The sequence below is a fragment of the Sesamum indicum genome, linkage group LG8 (genome assembly GCF_000512975.1).
Source record: "Sesamum indicum cultivar Zhongzhi No. 13 linkage group LG8, S_indicum_v1.0, whole genome shotgun sequence".
NCBI lineage: Eukaryota > Viridiplantae > Streptophyta > Magnoliopsida > Lamiales > Pedaliaceae > Sesamum > Sesamum indicum.
In genome coordinates, this window is record NC_026152.1 from 12706095 (window position 1) to 12726106 (window position 20012).

General features: G+C 28.2%; 2 protein-coding genes across 2 annotated transcripts; one reads left to right on the top strand and one right to left on the bottom strand.

Moving 5' to 3' along the window:
- LOC105168424 (probable methyltransferase At1g27930) lies at positions 1147-2576 on the bottom strand. Its single transcript, XM_011088498.2, has 2 exons — positions 1686-2576; positions 1147-1601 (listed from the first exon to the last, which is right to left on the bottom strand). The coding sequence occupies exons 1-2, from the start codon at positions 2243-2245 to the stop codon at positions 1295-1297; spliced, it is 867 nt and encodes a 288-aa protein (XP_011086800.1). The 5' UTR covers positions 2246-2576; the 3' UTR covers positions 1147-1294.
- Positions 13139-15237, top strand: LOC105168425 (non-specific lipid transfer protein GPI-anchored 1). The gene is made up of 2 exons (XM_011088500.2): positions 13139-13646; positions 14727-15237. Exons 1-2 carry the CDS (start codon positions 13154-13156, stop codon positions 14945-14947), a joined length of 714 nt encoding a protein of 237 aa, XP_011086802.1. The 5' UTR covers positions 13139-13153; the 3' UTR covers positions 14948-15237.

Consider the following 20012-nt stretch of genomic DNA (forward strand, 5'->3'; position numbering starts at 1 on the left):
CACACAAAAAAAAAAAGAAAGAATTTTGAAAATGACAACTTGGAAAAAGGGTGTTCTTATTAATCAAACATATTTAGGAATCTTTTTGCTAAGTTTTTTCAATTGGAAATATTGGAACAATTTTCTTTCACTACACATAGTGGTTTTAGAGTGAATTCGTTATAATTATATTATAAATTTCAATCATCAATAATTAATATAGTTAATTATCAATATTAAATATATGTAACTAACAAATAATTATTATTAGAATCCTTGATCTGACTTAAACACATAATTTCTTGATCGTGGCGTTTCGATTTCGCCCATTAAACTAGTCTCCGTGGCTACTATTTATAGACTTTTGTAATTTATAATATCTCTCAAAAGCTAATAAAATATTAATATTTATTTTTAAAAGTTTATAAATCATCCAAACTCAAACATCCTCTTTGAAATGAATTCTTGAAATATATGTAAATACAACATGATTATGTAAATTATAAGATATTAAACGGTGTATAGATTCGATTCGAAGGCTACATTAATTAGTAGGCCCATTGATGCTTCACTCGGCCCAATTTTTAAAGTTATTAGGTCTACACATCCAATATCTTTTGATATTTTTTTTTAATTATTGATTATAATTATATCATAAATTTAAATATTTAATAATTAATACATCAATTATCATTATCAAATATTTATAATTAATCAACAACTATTATTAAAGTCAATAAACAGCCATACATTGGTGAATTCTAATAAATGACTTTATGGTCAATGAGTTTCAACTTCACCAATTAAATTATGGTATCAGAGACATACTGATAGTTTAGTCCTAAAAAACATACTTATTCTAAATTACTTAATGTTATGTTTCAATTAATGGACTTAAAATTAAAGATTTTAAATTTTGATTAATAGATAATTGAATTTATTTAGATATTTTTTGTGATGGAAAAGGATTTCAAAGCATTTCAACTTTTATTTTAAATTATATTTTTTAATATTGATGAATTTTAAATTTTTCGACTAACTTGTCTTACTATCGCATCGATTACAGTATCCACACATGAAGTTAAATTTTCAATTATTTGTCGCCAATAGAAGTAAAAAAAAAATCCAAAAACTTTATAATTAAAAATCCTATTTTTTTCACTATCATAATTTGGCAGGAAAAATAAATTAAAATGGAAAGGTGAAATAAAACAAAAACCCCACTTATAAATGTCCTCTCGCTAAAAAGGGAAACTGCAGTGCCGCCTGCTTCTGTTCTGGCCATACAAGTAGCCATCGCCACACCGCGCGCATCCTAGCAAAAGTCACAGCTCATGTTAGCCGGGGGCGGAATCTCGAAATGCCATAACCTCCCCACAGCCTTCACCAGATGCTTCTTGCACAAGAACGCCTCAGCGTACTTCTTCTCTACCCTCCGGTCCACGTCGTGCACGAACACGTGCGTCACACCTGATTTCTTCCTGTTCCTCGCCATCACCGCCGCTGAGTATATCGCCGCCATCCTCCCCGGCGCCTCCGCGAAGTACCCCCGCGGCGCGTCCACCATTATCATGTCCCACTCCGTGTCGTACACCTCGTCTGACAGCATGTTTAGTGCTAGCCTGCATCAATATCACAACAAATTCAATCTAAAGGATCATTTTCTGATCGATATATGTGATCTGTTTTGTGGTTTTTCTATTTACCTGCACTTGTCGTTGCCGCGCAAGAATGAGTTCTTCGCCGAACAGTCCGGCTCCGTACCGTAGTGCTGCAGCAACTCGTCGGCCTGAGAGAGCTGGGTGCGGTAGTGCACGGTGTCGACGCGGAGGGCGGGGGCGTCCTTCAGCACAGTCTGTACCCACTTCGGGTCCTCCTCCAGGAATAGCGTCCTGCCACCTGGATTAATCGCGGCCCACATCAGCGAATCATGGCCCAGCCCGAACACGAGGAAGTTGCTCGGGCCGAGGGATCGCAGAACGTCGTAGGACACGGTGATCTCGCTTATGGACTGCTGGGGCACAACGCGGGACGTCGCGTAGTGCAGAATGGCTTCCAGCTGGAGCGTCGTTGTCGTCGCGTTCCCATCAAATGTAGTCCGCCCCCACGCGCCCCCGCAAAACAACTGGGACGAGCCGTAGTTGATGAACAAGGAAGCGATGAGCAACCCGCCGCCTATCAATCCCACCACCGCCAGGCCCAGAATCCAGGGGTTCTCGGGCTTCAATTTCTGGTAATGCTGCTTCTGGTTATGGGTTTTCTGCATGGTTTCTGGTAATTTTGTTGGGATAATATGAAAAATGGAGGATTTGGGAAGCTTAATGATGGTAGAAATGTGGATTTATAGAGGATAAGGAGACGAAAGAGTTGAAGAGGGAGGAAGAGAGCGAGACCTCTACCACCTAATCTACATAAAATATATATATATATATATATATATTTGGGAGTTTGATGAAGAAAGAGTGGTGTAGTGATTTGTAGGTTGTGGAATGCACGTCTTTTTTGCAATTTGATTTTCATTTATTACATTCTAATATTTTAGAAAAATAAAATAATTATTTTGTTCCGTATGATTGATAATAAGGTCTGAATGTTAAAATTAAGGCAATCAGAGTCTTGTGAACACGAGACGTGGGTTTGTAGTATACTTTTTAATATTAATGCCTTATTTATTTATTTATTTTAAATATATTGATTGATTTATTAATATTGATTAATGTATTGAATGAATCTTTAGATTTATATATACTAAGTATAGGAATAAAGCATACAACAAAAAATTATAGCGGTGACACTCTTCTAAAAATATATTTAAAAAAAAAAGATAAAGTGTGACCAATTACGTCTAATCAAAATTTATTTAAATATTTAGATAAAATAAAAATAATAAGCTTATAAATAATGTTAATCAAAACCCAACAAACCCTTGTTAAAATCATAAAAATAAATTATGAACTATTTATTTTTTATTTATAAAAGAGCTTATTAGAGCTTTATGTATTATTATTACGTGTATTCTCTATAAATATTACCGTATACTTTATATTATTTTACAAGTTTTTTTTTTAAAGTTATAATTATATCATGAATTTCAATCATCAACAATTAATATATTAACTTAATATAATACCACACTGATGGGACATAACCATGAACATCTGATCATGAAACCTCAAGTTCGTCAATTAAATTAGACATTATTGACATGTTACGGGTTTTAAACACCTTATAATATATATTTTTCTGAAAAAAATTAAGTTGACGCAAATACCCTTTTGATCTGTTCCACCTTATTGTGTACATAGTAATAATATCATTCTCCTTTTATATTTAATTTTAATTTGAATTAAATAGAAATAGAATGGGGCTAAAATTAGAGATGACGTGAGTATTGAGACTACAAGGACTCTTTTAATCGAATTAATTACATAGTGTGTGCAAATTGAATTATTTTTGGACCTTAATTAATTACAGTTTTTAAAATTTGATATAATTATAAATATATTCTTATTGTTTGATAAATTATAAATTCTCCTGATTTTGTTGTATATCTAACAACGAGCTAATTCCGTTAGTTTTTTATTCAATTTTTGTGGTGAATTGATCAAAATACTCTTTTAAATTATGAATTATAATTTTATATACTTGTATGGTGAACTAACCAAAATACACTGTATCATTAGGTTTTCATATAAATTTTCAAATATTTTGTTGTTTAAATTCGGCAACAGTCAAGTAGTAATGTCCGCCTCATCATTTAAAAATTAAATAACTAATTTGTATTTAAAAAAATATTTATAATTTTTTAACTAATAAATAAAATAATTATAACTATATCAAAAATTAAGAGATGTACGGTCATTTACCATTAATTAAACCATATAAATTAGAATAATGGGTTGCCTCCTCAACACGACAACATTAGACGTCTTGTCTTGTCTAAACACTTTTTACTGTCTTAGCTAAAAAGTGGGCAAAACACATATGCACGTTAATTTGTCTTTCTTATTTTATAACTATTATTATTTTTTAATTGTACATTAAAATATTTAATTTTATCGAATACATTACTAGTCTTATAATGAAAAGGTAATAGAAATAGTAAATTGTAAATTATTATATAAATAAGACCAACACCCGTGTTCATAAAACTCGAATTCAAAATCTTTACGCAATGAAAACTGATTGACGAGTATTAATTTTTTCGTCTTATGAAATGCGAATTTACCCTTCTCTGACGCTCTCGTTTGATTTGATATGAGAAAAATAAAATAAAAAGATGTGCACAAGCAAACTTTGCTACACATTGAAAATATATAATATATACTTTTTTTAAAACTTATTGATACACAAATTTCGTATAATTTTCCTTTATTCAATATTTTTAGAATTTTATGAATTATTTATTTATTTTTTATCATATACTAAATAAATAAAAAAGTTAATATTAATATGTAATAATATAATTGGGGAAAATTGGGATTGTGGGTAATAACGTAAATAAAAATTAGTAAGAACCTTTTTGAGTCTCATAGAATAAAAAATATATAATTGGAATTTTTCGATTTTTTAATTTTATACTTGCATTTTTTTTGCTCAAATCTCGAAAGAAAAATGTTTGATCTTTCGAATTAAATATAATATTTTTTCTTTTATATGTTATTTTATTCTTAGATTTTTTTCACTTTTCACTGTAATCAAACATAGTCTTATAATGTACATTTTAATTATCTGAGTACTTACATATTAAATTATAATTATTTCCTCATAATTTCACACTTCACTAATTCCAATTAAAATCAAACCAAAATTTATACAAACAAAATATCACAAAATTAGTTGAATAAATATGTAAACATAAAATAAATAAATGGACCGAAGTTTAATGTGTATTTAATAATATTGTTCAATAATTGTGCTATTATTGGAAAACTGAGTCCCCCCTGTCCTGCTCTAACTGGGCAGAATCTTTTTCCACTAGGAATGTGGGCCCCTTGGAAAAAAAGGGATAGGGTAAAAAGGACAAAAAATAATATTTATAATTATAATTATAATTATCTACTCGAATGATTGTAATCTTTTTTATAAAATTTTAATTTTTTATTTTATTCTAACTATGAGACCTAATTTACAGTAAAATCTCTATAAATTAATAATATTAAAATTATATAATTTTATTAATTTAAAAAATTTAATTAATAATTTATTAATTTAAAGAGATTTTTTTTGATTTAAAGAATCTACATTATTATGCGTGAACAAAATGTATACATTGTAACGATGTTTATGCATAAATTTATACAAGGATCTTCTCAAAAATTATTATCTTATTAGCTTGTCAAAATTATTAATTTTAGACTTTGGACCCAAGCCAGGATCAAGAAAAAAATATTATTTTAAAAAAATTATTAATTTATCGAGTATTAATTTATAAAAGTTTTACTATAGTTGGTAAAATTGAGGTTCCATAACTGTAATATTATGGATTCATATCTCATTGTCGTGCAATTATTGATTTATTTTTTATAAATATTTGATATTTTCATTGATATGTGAATTCTTATCTATTTATCTATATTATTTATTAAGGAGTAGATCCCTAGAGTACCACTATAGTGAAAAAAAAATATATATATATATATATGCGGATTGCCTTAATCTCATTCAAACATGCGAATGATGCTATCAGAGTAATTCAAAATGTAAAATTCCTAAATAAACCTCGTATTCTTAGCATTGAAAAAGAGAATAAAAGGGTTAGAAAGGTAATTTTACCTTAACCGAAATGTACCAGCATGCCCAACCAATACTCATGTAACCCCCACTTTTCATGAATAGTTTTAGAAAAGAATTTCATACATTTATCATGTTCATAACTCATGTATTTAGCATGCATGCTTTGAGCTATATCTACTGTTTTGCGCATGTATCGAGTGTGCTCTCATGACTAGTACTATTTATTAAGTATTAGAAAATTTTATAGCAATTATATTTAGTCGGGAAAATTGTATATTAATTGAAATACCCTTAAATGAACTTCTTGGGTTGATGCAAATAATTTTATTTTGATTTTGTAAATGAACAAATTACTCTTTTATGAAAAAATAATAATTTAGTTTCTTATATTTTTTAAAAATACAACAAGTTATCCCATATGATTTTTAAAATAAAACAATTTACCTCCCTGTATAAGGAGGTAAATCATTTTGAAAGTACAGGGGGATAAATTGCTGTATTTTTTTTTATAAGGAGATAATGTGTCATTTTCAATATTATAGGGGAGTAAATTGCTATTCACCCCTTCTTTTTATTTGTTCAAAATAATAAAGTTATAAGATTTATTAATTGATTTAGAGGGTGTTTGTCTAAGTTGTTTTAAAATATCTTATAAGTTCTTACATCTTATGAGATGTTTTAGAATCTTATTTTGTTGTAGGTCAGTTTTTTTCATTTATACCTTAACAGATGGGGTATAGTTGTAAATAAAGAATTTTTTTAAAGGAGGTATAAAATATTTTCAAAAATAATTTAAGAAAAGTATAGTTTCATACTTTAAAGAAAAATAAATGTAATTAACCCGTGAAAATAAATACAATCAACGAAACATAAATTAAATATAAAAAAAGAATTTAAGTATTCATAGAACGAGAGTATTATATACGTGAATTATCGGGAAAAAAAGAGAGAGAGAGAGAGAGAGTATTTATGTGGACCCCACATCAATGGGGCTGATAGTTTGGCAACTTTTGTTTCCTATTTAAAAAAATTGTACTATATTTTTATTTGGGTAAATTACAATTATTGACATAATTACGAATATCTTCTCGTTGTTTCAAAATATATAAATACTTTTAATATTTGATGAAATTATATAATTTTTGAATGGAGGTATGAAATTGTCAATTTTATCCTTAATTTTTTTAAAAATTAGAAATTTATAAAAGAAAAATTTGAACTAGGTGAATGAAAAATTGTTAAAAATTATAAAAAAAATTAACCACTTAGTTCATAAAAAAATTTAAAAAATAAATAAAATTATAAATTTTAATTCATAAGGGTATTTGGTCGGCTCATCACAAAAAATGGACCGAAACGGATTTGGCTAATTGTTAAACGGCTGTTAACATCATGAAACATTGGTAATTTTTTTAACAATGAAAAATATTCATAATTTATGTCAAATCTCAAGAGAGGTGGTTGTAATTTATACTTTTATTTTTGTTGGCCAGCAACTTTACAAACAATAGTGTAAAACTTTGAATTAAAATGCTACAAGTACCCTATTCTTTTGTGGACTACTCCAAAATCCTCATTCCACTTTAATTCTGTCCTAGAATTAGATTAAAATTAAGGATAAATTATACTTAGATTCTTTCTAAAATAATAAAAAATATATATTTTTTTAATAAAGGTTCAAAATTATACTTACACTCCTCCAAAAATTCATTATTTATACATAATCCCCATTAGTTAAAGTTTAAACTAAAGATACTAACGTCAACAAATCACATAAAAGAATGTTAAATGAGGAGCAAATTTATGTAGTTTTTTTTTAATGTTAGCATTTTCTATCAAAGCCCTAACGGAATAAGGTCAGGTGAGAAGGAAGATTTTTTGTGGGGATTGCAAGTGTAATTTCGAAACTTTTTTGAGGCAAAAATATAATTTTATATTTTTTAAAGGGGGTTCCACATGTAGTTAGCCCATTAACTGATTTTATATGTATATATGTAATTTTCGAATTAAATTAAATAATATAAAAGTAAAGTCAATAATAAAATTTTATGATTTTTTATTTTGATAAATTTGTCGACCACTCCATGATGACATCGATTGTTTGTCATTTATGAGATTTTTTGAAAATAGGGTATATCTACCTATCATTTATCAAATTTGCACTTTGCCATATAAAATTATTTTTTTGTCGGAAAAATATTATATATTGTATTTATGTGGAAAATATCACATCGCATGACCCTATATCACATGTGTACTGTATGTGATATTTTTTCGACAAAAAACTTGCTTGAAATATAATTTTTAAAATTGAATTTTCTGTGTTACATTTTATTGCATTAATTTATACTTAATAACATACACGTCATGTATATAAAAATAATATCATCTATTTTATTTACAAAAATATTTGATATATATGTATATATATAATTTAACAGAAGAAGCAATAGAATTTGAAAAATATTTTTGGGTCATAGACTGAAAATTGTAAACAAATAGTAAAGATTGTTACCTTATTAGTACAAATGCATTAATCATTCTTTTGACGTGGCCACCTAATTAGTCGTTATTACTTGGAATTTGTAATAGTCGAAAAATTCTAACTTAAATTGATTTTCATCATATCCAAATTATTGATATATTTATCATATAATTATGCATAATTCATGACAAATATATCACACTTATTATGTGATCAAACTAAATTCAAGTAAATCTAATTTTGATAAGAATTTTCCTGTAAAAGTGTTATTAATTACACGAAAAGATCGTCCATAAATAATAAATGGATCGCGCAACCTTGAACTTAGAGGGAGACCCTCTTAATTAATTATCATGAATAAATATCAACCCCAATTAAATCCTCGATCTATAAGCCTAAAGTTACTTATTAGAGGTGTCAGAGTCGATCTCAACAAAAATTTAAAATTTAAACATCGACTTCGAAAAAAGGTTAAATCACTCTATTACTCCTTTTCTTTATTTCCCATCCCATTCTTGCATAGTTGTACTATAAAAATACTATCATAAGAAGGTAATTTGCTCATTTACGATATCACAAGAGAGTTGCTTGAATTTTTTCCATTTTTTTGTTTGTGGCTTTGCAAATTACGTTGTAGAGTTGCTTGAATTTTTTTCATTTTTTTGTTTGTGGCTTTGCAAATTACGTTGTCAAGTTTTGACTTTTAATGAATTTTGCAACGAATATTATCACGACTTTTGCGACGACGTTCATGATAATATTTTCGTGGTGAAATTTGGGACAATTTCATTGCAAAATCTTGTTTCATTCGCAATAAAAATCATTGTTAGAAACTTATACAACTTTTAAATAATGAGCTTACACAATCCAAAAATAAGATATTGAAAACTTACAAACTCCATTTAAAAATTAACGGGCTAAGAGTGGGCTGGTTCGATTTTAGGTTAGTAAAAAAAAAAACATTTAACAGTCGAATTTGATTTTATATTTATGTAACCCGCATAGACCGCGCAATATGACGATGATGATGATAAGAAAAAGGAGAAGAATAACAACAACAACAACATAATATGCTAGAATTCTTTATATGTTTATACAAAAGTGTTGATAATACATAAATTAGTATTCAGTATAATAATAACATTTATGATATTTTTTATTGGTATTGTATGATATATACATATATATATGTGCATGAACATGTAAACGAGATCTATTAGTTAATTAATTCTTGATCATTGATAATTTTCAGTTGAAAATAGATGGTATCATTATTTTATTACAATCTATTTTCATAATCATCTTATTCTAATTCAAATAATATTTGTTTTATATTTACATATTATTGTATATGATCCCTTATGTTTTTAATTTGAAATATGGACTTTTCTCACAATTTTATTCACAAAAAACTAGTAAAATAAATATATAACCATATATAAGGGTTTATTTTTTACACATTGTAATGGTATCTCATATTTTTATACTTTTGCTAATTATCAATATAAGAAGATTAATTTATCATGGCAAAATAATTGTAACAAAAGTATATATTATCACAAAATACTAATATAATTATATATAGTAATTGATTCGATATTCAAGACCGCAAAAACATTCCAACCCTCCCAATCCAATTAGACCGCGACGTGCAGTTTTAATGATTGTCGAGTTGGATTTGGGCTAAACTTTCTAAAAATCATAATATTGGATTGGGTCTAAAAATTATTTAAATTGACCTAACCCACACTGTGTACACCCTAATACTAATTATAAAATTATCATTACTAATATTTTATAAATTTTATAATTTAATGTTATCCAAATATTTTAAGAATTTAAAAATTATTGTAAATAAGTTCACCCAAACGCCCTTTAATTCTAAACCGACTTTCTATTTATTGGACCAGACCCAAGTGATGCAGGAATAATCTAGATGGGCTCAGTCCATAGCTGGCCCAACTCATTGTTTCCTTTTTGATATTATTTAGAAAAAATACCCTCTTATAGATTTTAAATATTTTCTTCCAAAAAAGGAATAAATTAATTACAATAAGACCCCTCTGAAAATGTTAAAATTACACTTACTTTCAAAAAAATTCTAAAATTTACACTTACACTAGCTCAAAAAATTCTCAATTTACACATGAACTCATTCCGCTAGGGGTTGGACGAAAAATATTGATGTAAGCAAAAAAAAGAAAAAACATATATTTGTAATTTGCTTCTCATTTAATATTCTCATGTATATTTTTATACTTATAAAATAATAATATAATATATATATAGTGAGGTTAACATTATTATATATTTTTTTCCTTTATAAGTACAAAATTATCGCACGAAAAAGTTAAATGAGGGATACAAATTAAAAATTTATGCAATTTTTTTTGTTAATGTCAATTTTTTTTCATCCAAATCCTAATAGAAAAATGTGAGATGTAAACAGTGAATTTTCAGAGAGACTGTAAATGTATATAAAACATTTTTCAAAAAAAAAAAAAAAATTTTATATTTTCAAAAAGAGTACAAATGTAATTAACCAAAAAACAAATCACTCAAAGAGAAGGCTCTTAAACATTTGTGATGCAATAAAGTTGAGCAACTAATATTGAAGGTAAAATTAAAATAAATATTGTCTTCGACCTCATCACATAATTTGGACAGTGGAACACTTCCAAAACATAAATTCGACTTCTAAGAATATTTCATTCATAATTTTGCTTCGCACTGATGCTAACGATCGTCATCTTATTTTATCTTTACTAGATAAATTAATTGAATTACTTAGGTATAAATTTGTTGAAGGATATTTTAATATTTTTTTAAAATTATTATCTATCTTGTAGTGGGATCAATAAATTCGGGGCTGGATCGAGGTTCGATATTGCTGAGACCCCCAGAAAAGTTATTTTGGAACTGTGTTGGGAGTTGAAAAATGAGCAGAGATTTGGTTTGCGTAGAGGTCTTTATTTAAAATCTTCTGATGCTTAAATTAATTTGAGTAAGATCGATTATCTCAATAATGATGTACATTCACTCTGAAAAGCTCTTGGGTATTTTATGGGATCAAATGTCTGTATTTTTATAAATTCATGTATCTCAATCTCAGGTTTACAAGTATGGAGTGATCGATTGGTGGTGATAATGGGCGGTCGAGTCGGGTTGGATAGGGTGCGATTCGACTTAGATAAGAATGCGCAGATGTTTGATCTTGTTTCGACATTTAAAATTCTATCGTGATATTTTTATCTTTAGATAAGGTTGTAAATGATTCGAATCGAGTTGAGCACATCATTATTCAAATTTATTTGAATTGTTGTAAAGCTTAAAAAGTTGTGTTTGTATTGTATTTGAATTATTGAACAAATTTTTTTGTTCAAGTTTGGTTTATTAATTTTAACAAATTGAATTCAAATGAGCTTTATTCATCAATTTCAATCAAGTATCAAAAAGTATAATTTGTTTTCCAACCCTATTTTTAGATAGCTTTCATACTGGACCAAAAATATTAACCGTACAAAGTGTCGGACCAAAAATATTAACCTTATAAAGTATCGAACCAAGAATACAACATTCCTTATTGAAAACACAATTTTGCTAGGTTATGGGTGTAAAGCAAGATTAGCTGCCATGTGAACCCACAATAATATTAATTTTTTGTCCGAACCAAATTTGGCAAAATCAAATCAATACATAGTAAGTGCATCAATATTATAATATGATTAATTATTTTTTCTAAACTGTACATCAATCATATAATAAATATCATCCGAGTCGAATCTATTTCAAACTAGAATTTTTCACGACAACTACGTCAGACAAAGCAACGCGCCAAGAATTAAATAAGAGGTTCGGCATGTGAGCTCGAGAAGAAACACCATTACTATGAACAAACAATTTGATAGTCAAAATCGTCCTACTCCAACCCATACTTTCATTAATGCTGCAATATTATTTATCGCCCACGTTCACTTGTCCAAGATAATTACGAATTTACGCTATCAAGTATCAACTCATGCAATGTGAATTACGTGTCCAATATGAATACAAATTTAATATATATTGATATCTACATGCAATTTAGAAAAAAAAACAAAAATACGATACTGACACGATTTAAAATATTGTGCAACGTCTTAACCCAATTGAACGCGACTTTAGGGTTATTTCTCAAATGAGGTCTGCAGGTCATCGGCAATCATATCCCTAGGAAATTAGCATTAAATCAATAATACATATCAGACATGTTAGGATTATTCTCAACAAAAAACTCCCGTGATTAAGATAGAAATGATTGTGAAGGTTGTCAAATTGGAGCTGAAAGTAAAATAAAAACATTTAAAATATTTTAATATTCAATTCGAAAATTATTTATAGCTTACGGTCAATGTACAAAAGGCATATAGAGTCAAATTTTTGCTTTTGCTTTTTTTTTTTCAATAAATTCAAGATACAATCAAATTTATAAACTTTTGTTAATGAGACCTAATTCAATTAGTGAAATTAAAGTTGCGTGATTATGAGGTCATGATTTCAAACTTCATCAACGTGTGTGTATGTATATATATATAATATTATTATATTTTAATAGTAGTTGTTATTCTGTAGTTGTTGATTATTTATAATTATGTAATATTGATGATGAGTATATAATTATTATAGTTGTTGGTTATTGTTAGATGTAGATATTTGTATTAATAATTATAATTGATTTATTTAAAAAATAATAATATATAGTTTTCCTTTAAAACATTTATTATTCTTTTTACATTTTCTTTTTCGAAAAAAAATAAAAAAAATTATGCAAACACCTCCGCAGTGTGAAAGAGACTGATTTGAGTTCACGTTAGAACTTCCGACTTGTCTTGACTCGGAACATCAGGCTTCCACGTGGAGAAAATCGCGCCGCGTGTTCAAGATCCAACAGCTCATTGAAGCCGAGCCGCATTAATGGCCGACGCCCAATTAATTGGCTTAAATGCCCTTTCACTCCTCCTCCCAACCACCACCTCCTCCCCCTTCAAATCAACACCATCCCACCTTTTCAAATTCTCCCTCAATCCCCAAAAGCCCATCACTTGGATTTCCCAAACAATGGAGATCAAGAAATCTTCTTCAACCCGCTTGGTTTTGGCCGCGCTCCTCTGCCTGGCGGCGCTGGCGGGAGCGGACGATTCGATTGCAGGAAAGTGCTCCTCGGAGTTCACGAAGGTGACGCAGTGCCTGCCGTTCGTGACGGCGAAGGCAGCGGTGCCGACCAAGGAGTGCTGCGACTCGGTGACGGACTTGAAGGACACCAACCCGGCTTGCATTTGCTACATAATCCAGCAGATCCACAACGGCTCCAACGCGGCCGTGAAGAGCATGGGGGTGCAGGAGTCGCGCTTACTCCAGCTGCAGTCGGCTTGTAAGCTGGCTAATGCGAGTGTCAGTGAATGCCCCAGTAAGGCTTCCTCCTACTGCGTGTTTCTCTTGGTGTATTAGTGTGTGTGTGACGACTGTGTGTTTTTATTCACATGCAAATATGTGTATATGTATAGCATTCTGTGTTGTGTATTTGTGTGTATATACATGCAATTGTATATTACTTACTGTCAAAGTACTCATGCATACATAATATTTTACATTATTATTAAGTGGTAATTTTAAAATTGTCTCGAAAATGTAGCTTAACTTATAATAATTCTAATCTTATGCTAATATAATTATTAGCGACAAAAATTGTGTAACCAACACTGTGGGTAACACATTTATAGTAATAAATTTAGCGACAAAATAAATATATTTGTTGCTATTATATTGTCACTATACCTATGTTAAATTCTTTTACCACTAGTTATACAATATTTACTTAATTATTGTAGCTACTAAAATTATGAAAAATATTATAGTGATCAAATTAAAATAATTTTTTATACTACAATTTTAATACCATCACTTAATTTTCAGTGTTTTTTTCTTGGTAATTGTGTTACACTTTGCTTATTGAAAAGTAAAAGAAAATTTTAGAGAAAAAGGAAAATAGACCTAAAAGAAGGTGGGTAGGGCCATGGGTCTAACCATACCCGGATAATTTTTGGGTTTGGGTCTTAAGTTGTTCTAAATTGGGTAGGATTGGGTTACGTTCCAGTGAGTTTGATTGTATTTAGATTTGAATTGGGTCCAACCCTTTAAACTTTTACACTTTCTTTTCGTCCACATTAAATAATATTTAAAATTTGAGTTTTAGGACTTACCATGATAAAATTTTAAAAGAAAATTCCTTCATTTCAATCCTTATCCAAAATTATCAATTTTTGCGTAGTTAGATCACTTGGTAGAGTAAAAGACATAATGTTAATGTTTGTGCAAAATAATGTATACATTCTTATATGTTTGGTCCGACTATCTATCACATGAACACTTATCATATGATCGGTTATTTCACAAAACTATGCACCACGACATGTATATTACAACACGTGTATTATGATTGCATTTACAAATCTTACTTCCAATTATTTAAATTCCTATGCTTGTGCAGAGCTGCTCCACTTGCCTCCAAACTCCCCGGACGCAGCCATCTTCACCAACACCTCCACGGCCACGACCACAACCCCGGCCGCCACCCCAACCACATCGACCCCCACAACGGCTAGCAACGGATTATGGGACAAGCCTCAACTAGCGGGATATATAATCGTGGCCATAGTGATTTTCTTCCACGCGTTCCCGACGGGCACTTCATCTCCAATCGCGTTATGAAAGGTTCCATCGTCTTTGTTTTTCGTTGCCTAATTTTCCTAGTCTTTGATGGCTTGAACAATGAATTCAGCCCTGCATTTGTGTTCTTTTTGTTGAACTTGGAACTAAGTTGCATTTCATTTAGATGTAGTAGTTGTGGTATGTGTTATGGAGCTATTTAACTATAGCTACTTGCTTTCTTGGAGCTCTCCTTTCCCCCTTTCCTTCTCCATTTTCATCTCCAATGGTAAGAGCTCTCTATCTGTCACAAGAAAGTGCAAATTTAAGACAAAAAAGAAAAAGTTATTTGAGTATGGTACTTTATGTATATATTAGGGTAAATTTACATCCACTTTTTTGATGTTTTTTATAATTATAAGTACCTAATTATTATTTGAAAAATTGCAAATTATTCCCTCATTGTAACAGGTCTAACAACAAGTCCATTTGTTAGCTTCCGCAGGTTTCCATCTATCTTTTCTAGTATGCTGATCAAAATGAATTTTTGGGTTATTAATTATAAATTTACATATCTCTTAGAATAAATATTTTTATGGATTGATATGTGTTATGGATTATTTTGTCTACTCCTCTTCAGACTTTTTCCTACATTTTTAAAACAAATTAGTAATGATATAGTAGTAATTTTCACTTCAGCATCTATGGAATACATAATTATTTTTAGTTTCGGGGATATATTTGTTTAATTTTTTAAACAATGGGGTATTTATAATTATGCTCAACTTCATTAGGGTGGTTGTAATTTTCCAAACTACTGGGTTGTGGGATCTAAATTTTTTGATAATCTTAAAACGCTGTCGGAGTGTTTGCAAAAATTTCTACTTTTAGAGAAGTTATTTTCCTAAAAAAAGTTGAAAGTTGTAGCAGAATTAAAAGTGGATAGTGTTTTTACAAAAATTGAAAAGCAGATAAAAGTTAAATTGGATAGTGTCTGGAGAAAAATCACTTTTAATATAAATTTAATTGATGAAAGACTGTTTTGTCCGTATATTGAAAAAGATACTATTTTTTTTTTTTTGTTTTGCTTATTACTGCACTTGTTGTTTGTCATTAATAATTATTTTTCCACAAAAGTTCATAAATCTTATTTTAATTAGTATTTCATATTTATGTTTCTACGAATTTTAAAAAATTATATTTAATTTAATAATGCTCTTATTAAGTAATATAATGTTCAATCGTACACAATAATTAAACTTACATGATTGTAAAAAATAAATATTTTATTAATTTATCAAATAATAATATATGAACGACGTAATATAATTAGATAATATAGCACATAAGATATAAAAATTTTGAAATGTTAAATATTTAAAAGTGTAAATTTAGTTATTGCTAAAATTTAAATTATTTGAAAATTTTGATATCAAATTTAAATATATAATTTTAAAAATAAATTAAAAAATAATAGAGTTGAATTAAAATTATTATAATAAGGGTAAAACAGTAAAAAATAAAGTTCTATTTATTTACAAAAAAAAAAAGCCAAAACAGCTAAAAACACTTTTAATTTTTGGTTTAAAAGCGTTTTTTCAGCCATTTCAAAAGCAGAAACAGGCATTCCAAATATTACAACAGTAATTTTAAGGAGGTAGAAGTTGAAAAGCCCTTTTTCAAGCGCACGCATATAATCCCTATATTTGATAATAATATTATGATTTCAAGCGCAAGCCAATTTGCAATAAACTCAAATTAAATTTGGGCCAATCCCTTTTCATGCTATAGAAAAGGGCCTCCAGCACATAGTACAAACACATTATGGGTATGTCAAATGAAAATGGCTCAAGTCCAAATTTCTCTGCCTCAATAAAGTTTTGTAATCATAAAGATTCCACGTATTTCTTAACACCAAATATTTTAAGGCAACTCGTGATTTATGCCCACAAGTTTGAAGGAGATTACACTTCACAAACTTTCAGACGATGGATTGTATTCTGAAAAGGAAAATCAGAGCATAATCGTCATGTTTGGAGAATTGAAATTTATACAATTTTCATTTGTGCATATTTTTTAATCACATAATTCCTTTTTACAAATTCAAAATTTGTGTAACAATTCTTTTTGTTAACTTTTAGAACAAATTAGTTAAAGTGGTTGCATCTAGTGCTAAATTCTAAAAACTAAATAGAAGAAAAAGAAATCTCTAAAATTTATGTGTGGAACTTGTTGATTAGTGCTACACAAGTATTTATTCCTTGGTTGACTATCATCCTCGATACAATTCCTCCTCAAACTCCCCATTCCCTACAACATCTGAAAGTTATAGGGATAATTACATTCTTCTCCCTTAAGATTTGGTGTTTTAGCACTCCCGATATTTGCTTTTATCTAACAAATAAGTTCATTCGTTAGACAAAATTCATCGAATTTGCTGATGTTAACAACAAAAAAAATCTATATTTACCCCCGATTGACTTATTACAGGTCAAATAAATCTTTTTGTGACCAAATTACCCTCATACGTCTTCACGCGTTAATGCATGTGAAGGGGTGTATTTCACCATTATAAGTGTACTTTAGTCCAAAAAATTAATTGACCTACAATAAATCAGTAATAAGCCAATTGATGGTAAATATCAATTTTCATTCAGTTTGTTTTGTTAATATCAACAAATTTAATGAATTTTGACTAATTGATGGACTTATTTATTAGACGGAAGCAAATTTCAGATATGCTAGATGTAATTTCCCCAATCAAAGAGGTTTACGTGTAATTATATCAAATTTGAGGAAAAAAGAATGTAATTATCCCAAAAATATAATAAATGGTGTGAACTACTAATCATTCAGTAAATAATTTCTTCCCTCAACTAGAAATAAGAGCATTAAAATACTTACAACTTCATAAAATATACCTACCATTATATACTTAGACATCAAAGAGAATGCATTGTTGTCAAAATAAGCCACAACACAATTAAATAATTACATATGTGTAATACCACAATTCAGAAATGTATGTATGCTATGACATCTAATAAATAATAATTCTAATCTTCTTACACATTTAACCATTGTTATATTCCTCATGCACGCGCATCAGTTTTAGATTTATAATGACTTGTACCAATGATTAGTCCTAATATTTTTACACCAATTATTCAAGATTTTAATCAGTCACAGAATTTCAAAAGTATAAATCATGTAGATACCTAAAAAATAAAAATAAAACAAAATCCATCACATCCCTACTCGTTTAAATTAAATGTTTCGAGTTGGTGATTACCTGAAGTTTCTTCGACTTCCCTCTATGGCTCTATCTCTTTCCTACCACGACTTAATTCAAATTTAGCAATTTCAGACGTAGAATATAATGAGTTTATAGTAATTGAAGGTTGTGTTTTGTTTATTCGAGGCGTGCACAAGAAAATAGGCGTTACAGTTTGAATAAGACATGTTTACATATTTTTTGAATGGTATATGATTATCAATATGCTTGATTGGTTGAATTCTATCAAACGTCTTCCTGCAAATTTGTATCTTTTGAGCTATCGGTTATTGGAATACCCATGACAACACTTTATATATTGATTTTTCAATGGGCGGACATTGTCCAGATCCAAACCAATTGAAATAAATTTTTTGGGTATGGATAGAGTTTAAACCCTAAAATATTTGCTGGTCTGATTATTGAATGGGTAAAATTGAGTACTAAAAAAATCATATTTATTTGTTAATTTAAAATCATTGAATTTGCAATTTTTTTTGATAAATCAATCAATACCATTTAAAATTCTAAATTTTTTTACATAGTTTATTAATTTTTGTTTAGTATTGATATTTTGAAAAAAATTGCTAGAGTTTTTCATTTTTATTTTCAGAGTGATAATCCCAAATTAAGTTTCTGATAAGATTAATTTGACAGTAGAGTGATAGTTTTTTTACAAAAAAAATACATAAGAAAATTAAATTGGTTAAACTCTTGATTAATATATTAAACTGATCAATATATTTGAATTTGAATTGTAAAAGACTCATGAAATGAGAGTTAAACACAATTTCAAATCAACAAAAAAAATCATTTTTAAAATCTGATTTCATACTTTTTCAATTTTCGTCCTATCTCAATATGTACTAAAGCACATTCAATATGTGCACGTAATTTATTTTTTTTATAATTATTTAATTAAGTAAAATCTAAGAAAAATTAAATGAATATTTGACCAAAATTTATGCAATAAATTAAATTCGAATTGTCATGAATAAAAATAATTGATATAAGTAATTAATTACAGAAATTATTGTTTATGGAAGAGAAAAGTATAAGTAACAGTATTTTAGTAGCAATCAATTTCACATGATTAGAGTATAGCTTAAATTTCATTGTTTTTTTAAAATATTTTTTAGAACTCTTCTACTAAAAAAAAATTAAATAAATTATTCAATTGCAGAACCAATATTAATATATTCTAATTATGAAAATATTTTCACAAGATAATTGCTTTAAGATAAAAAGGTTTTACTATAAAATTGTATTTCTATAAAAATAAATAAATAAAATTACAAGCTATTTAAATTTTAACATATAAAAATAAATAAAATAACAGATATTTTTTTCTTGAGGTAAATTGATAGATAATTTACAATTAAGGTAATGATGAAAAGAGAGAAATATAATCAACATGAAAATATATTTAAATTCCTTCACTAGCTAAATTTACCTACAAAAATGAGTGAATTTTTGGGATATTATAATCAATTGTACACTTACCTAAACTTAAATAAAAATTACTTTTCTTAATTGGTAAAAATATATTAATTTTTTAAGTATTATTTGACGTCAAAATAAAATTTAAATTGTATTACTAATCAATTATCCAAAAAAGTATACTGAAACTTTTGGATGAAAATAAATAATTATATTTATATATATTTTTTCATGTGGCGGAATAAAAATAAAAAAGATCGTTCAAGTATGCATATACAACGCTTACTTGGATAGTCTTTATATTCATGTTTTATTATTACTAATTGTTATGACACGCTATCTTTATGTGTATATCATAAATATTTTTTAATGCTTTAAATATATTATAAATAAAAAAAATTAAATAAAGCAATA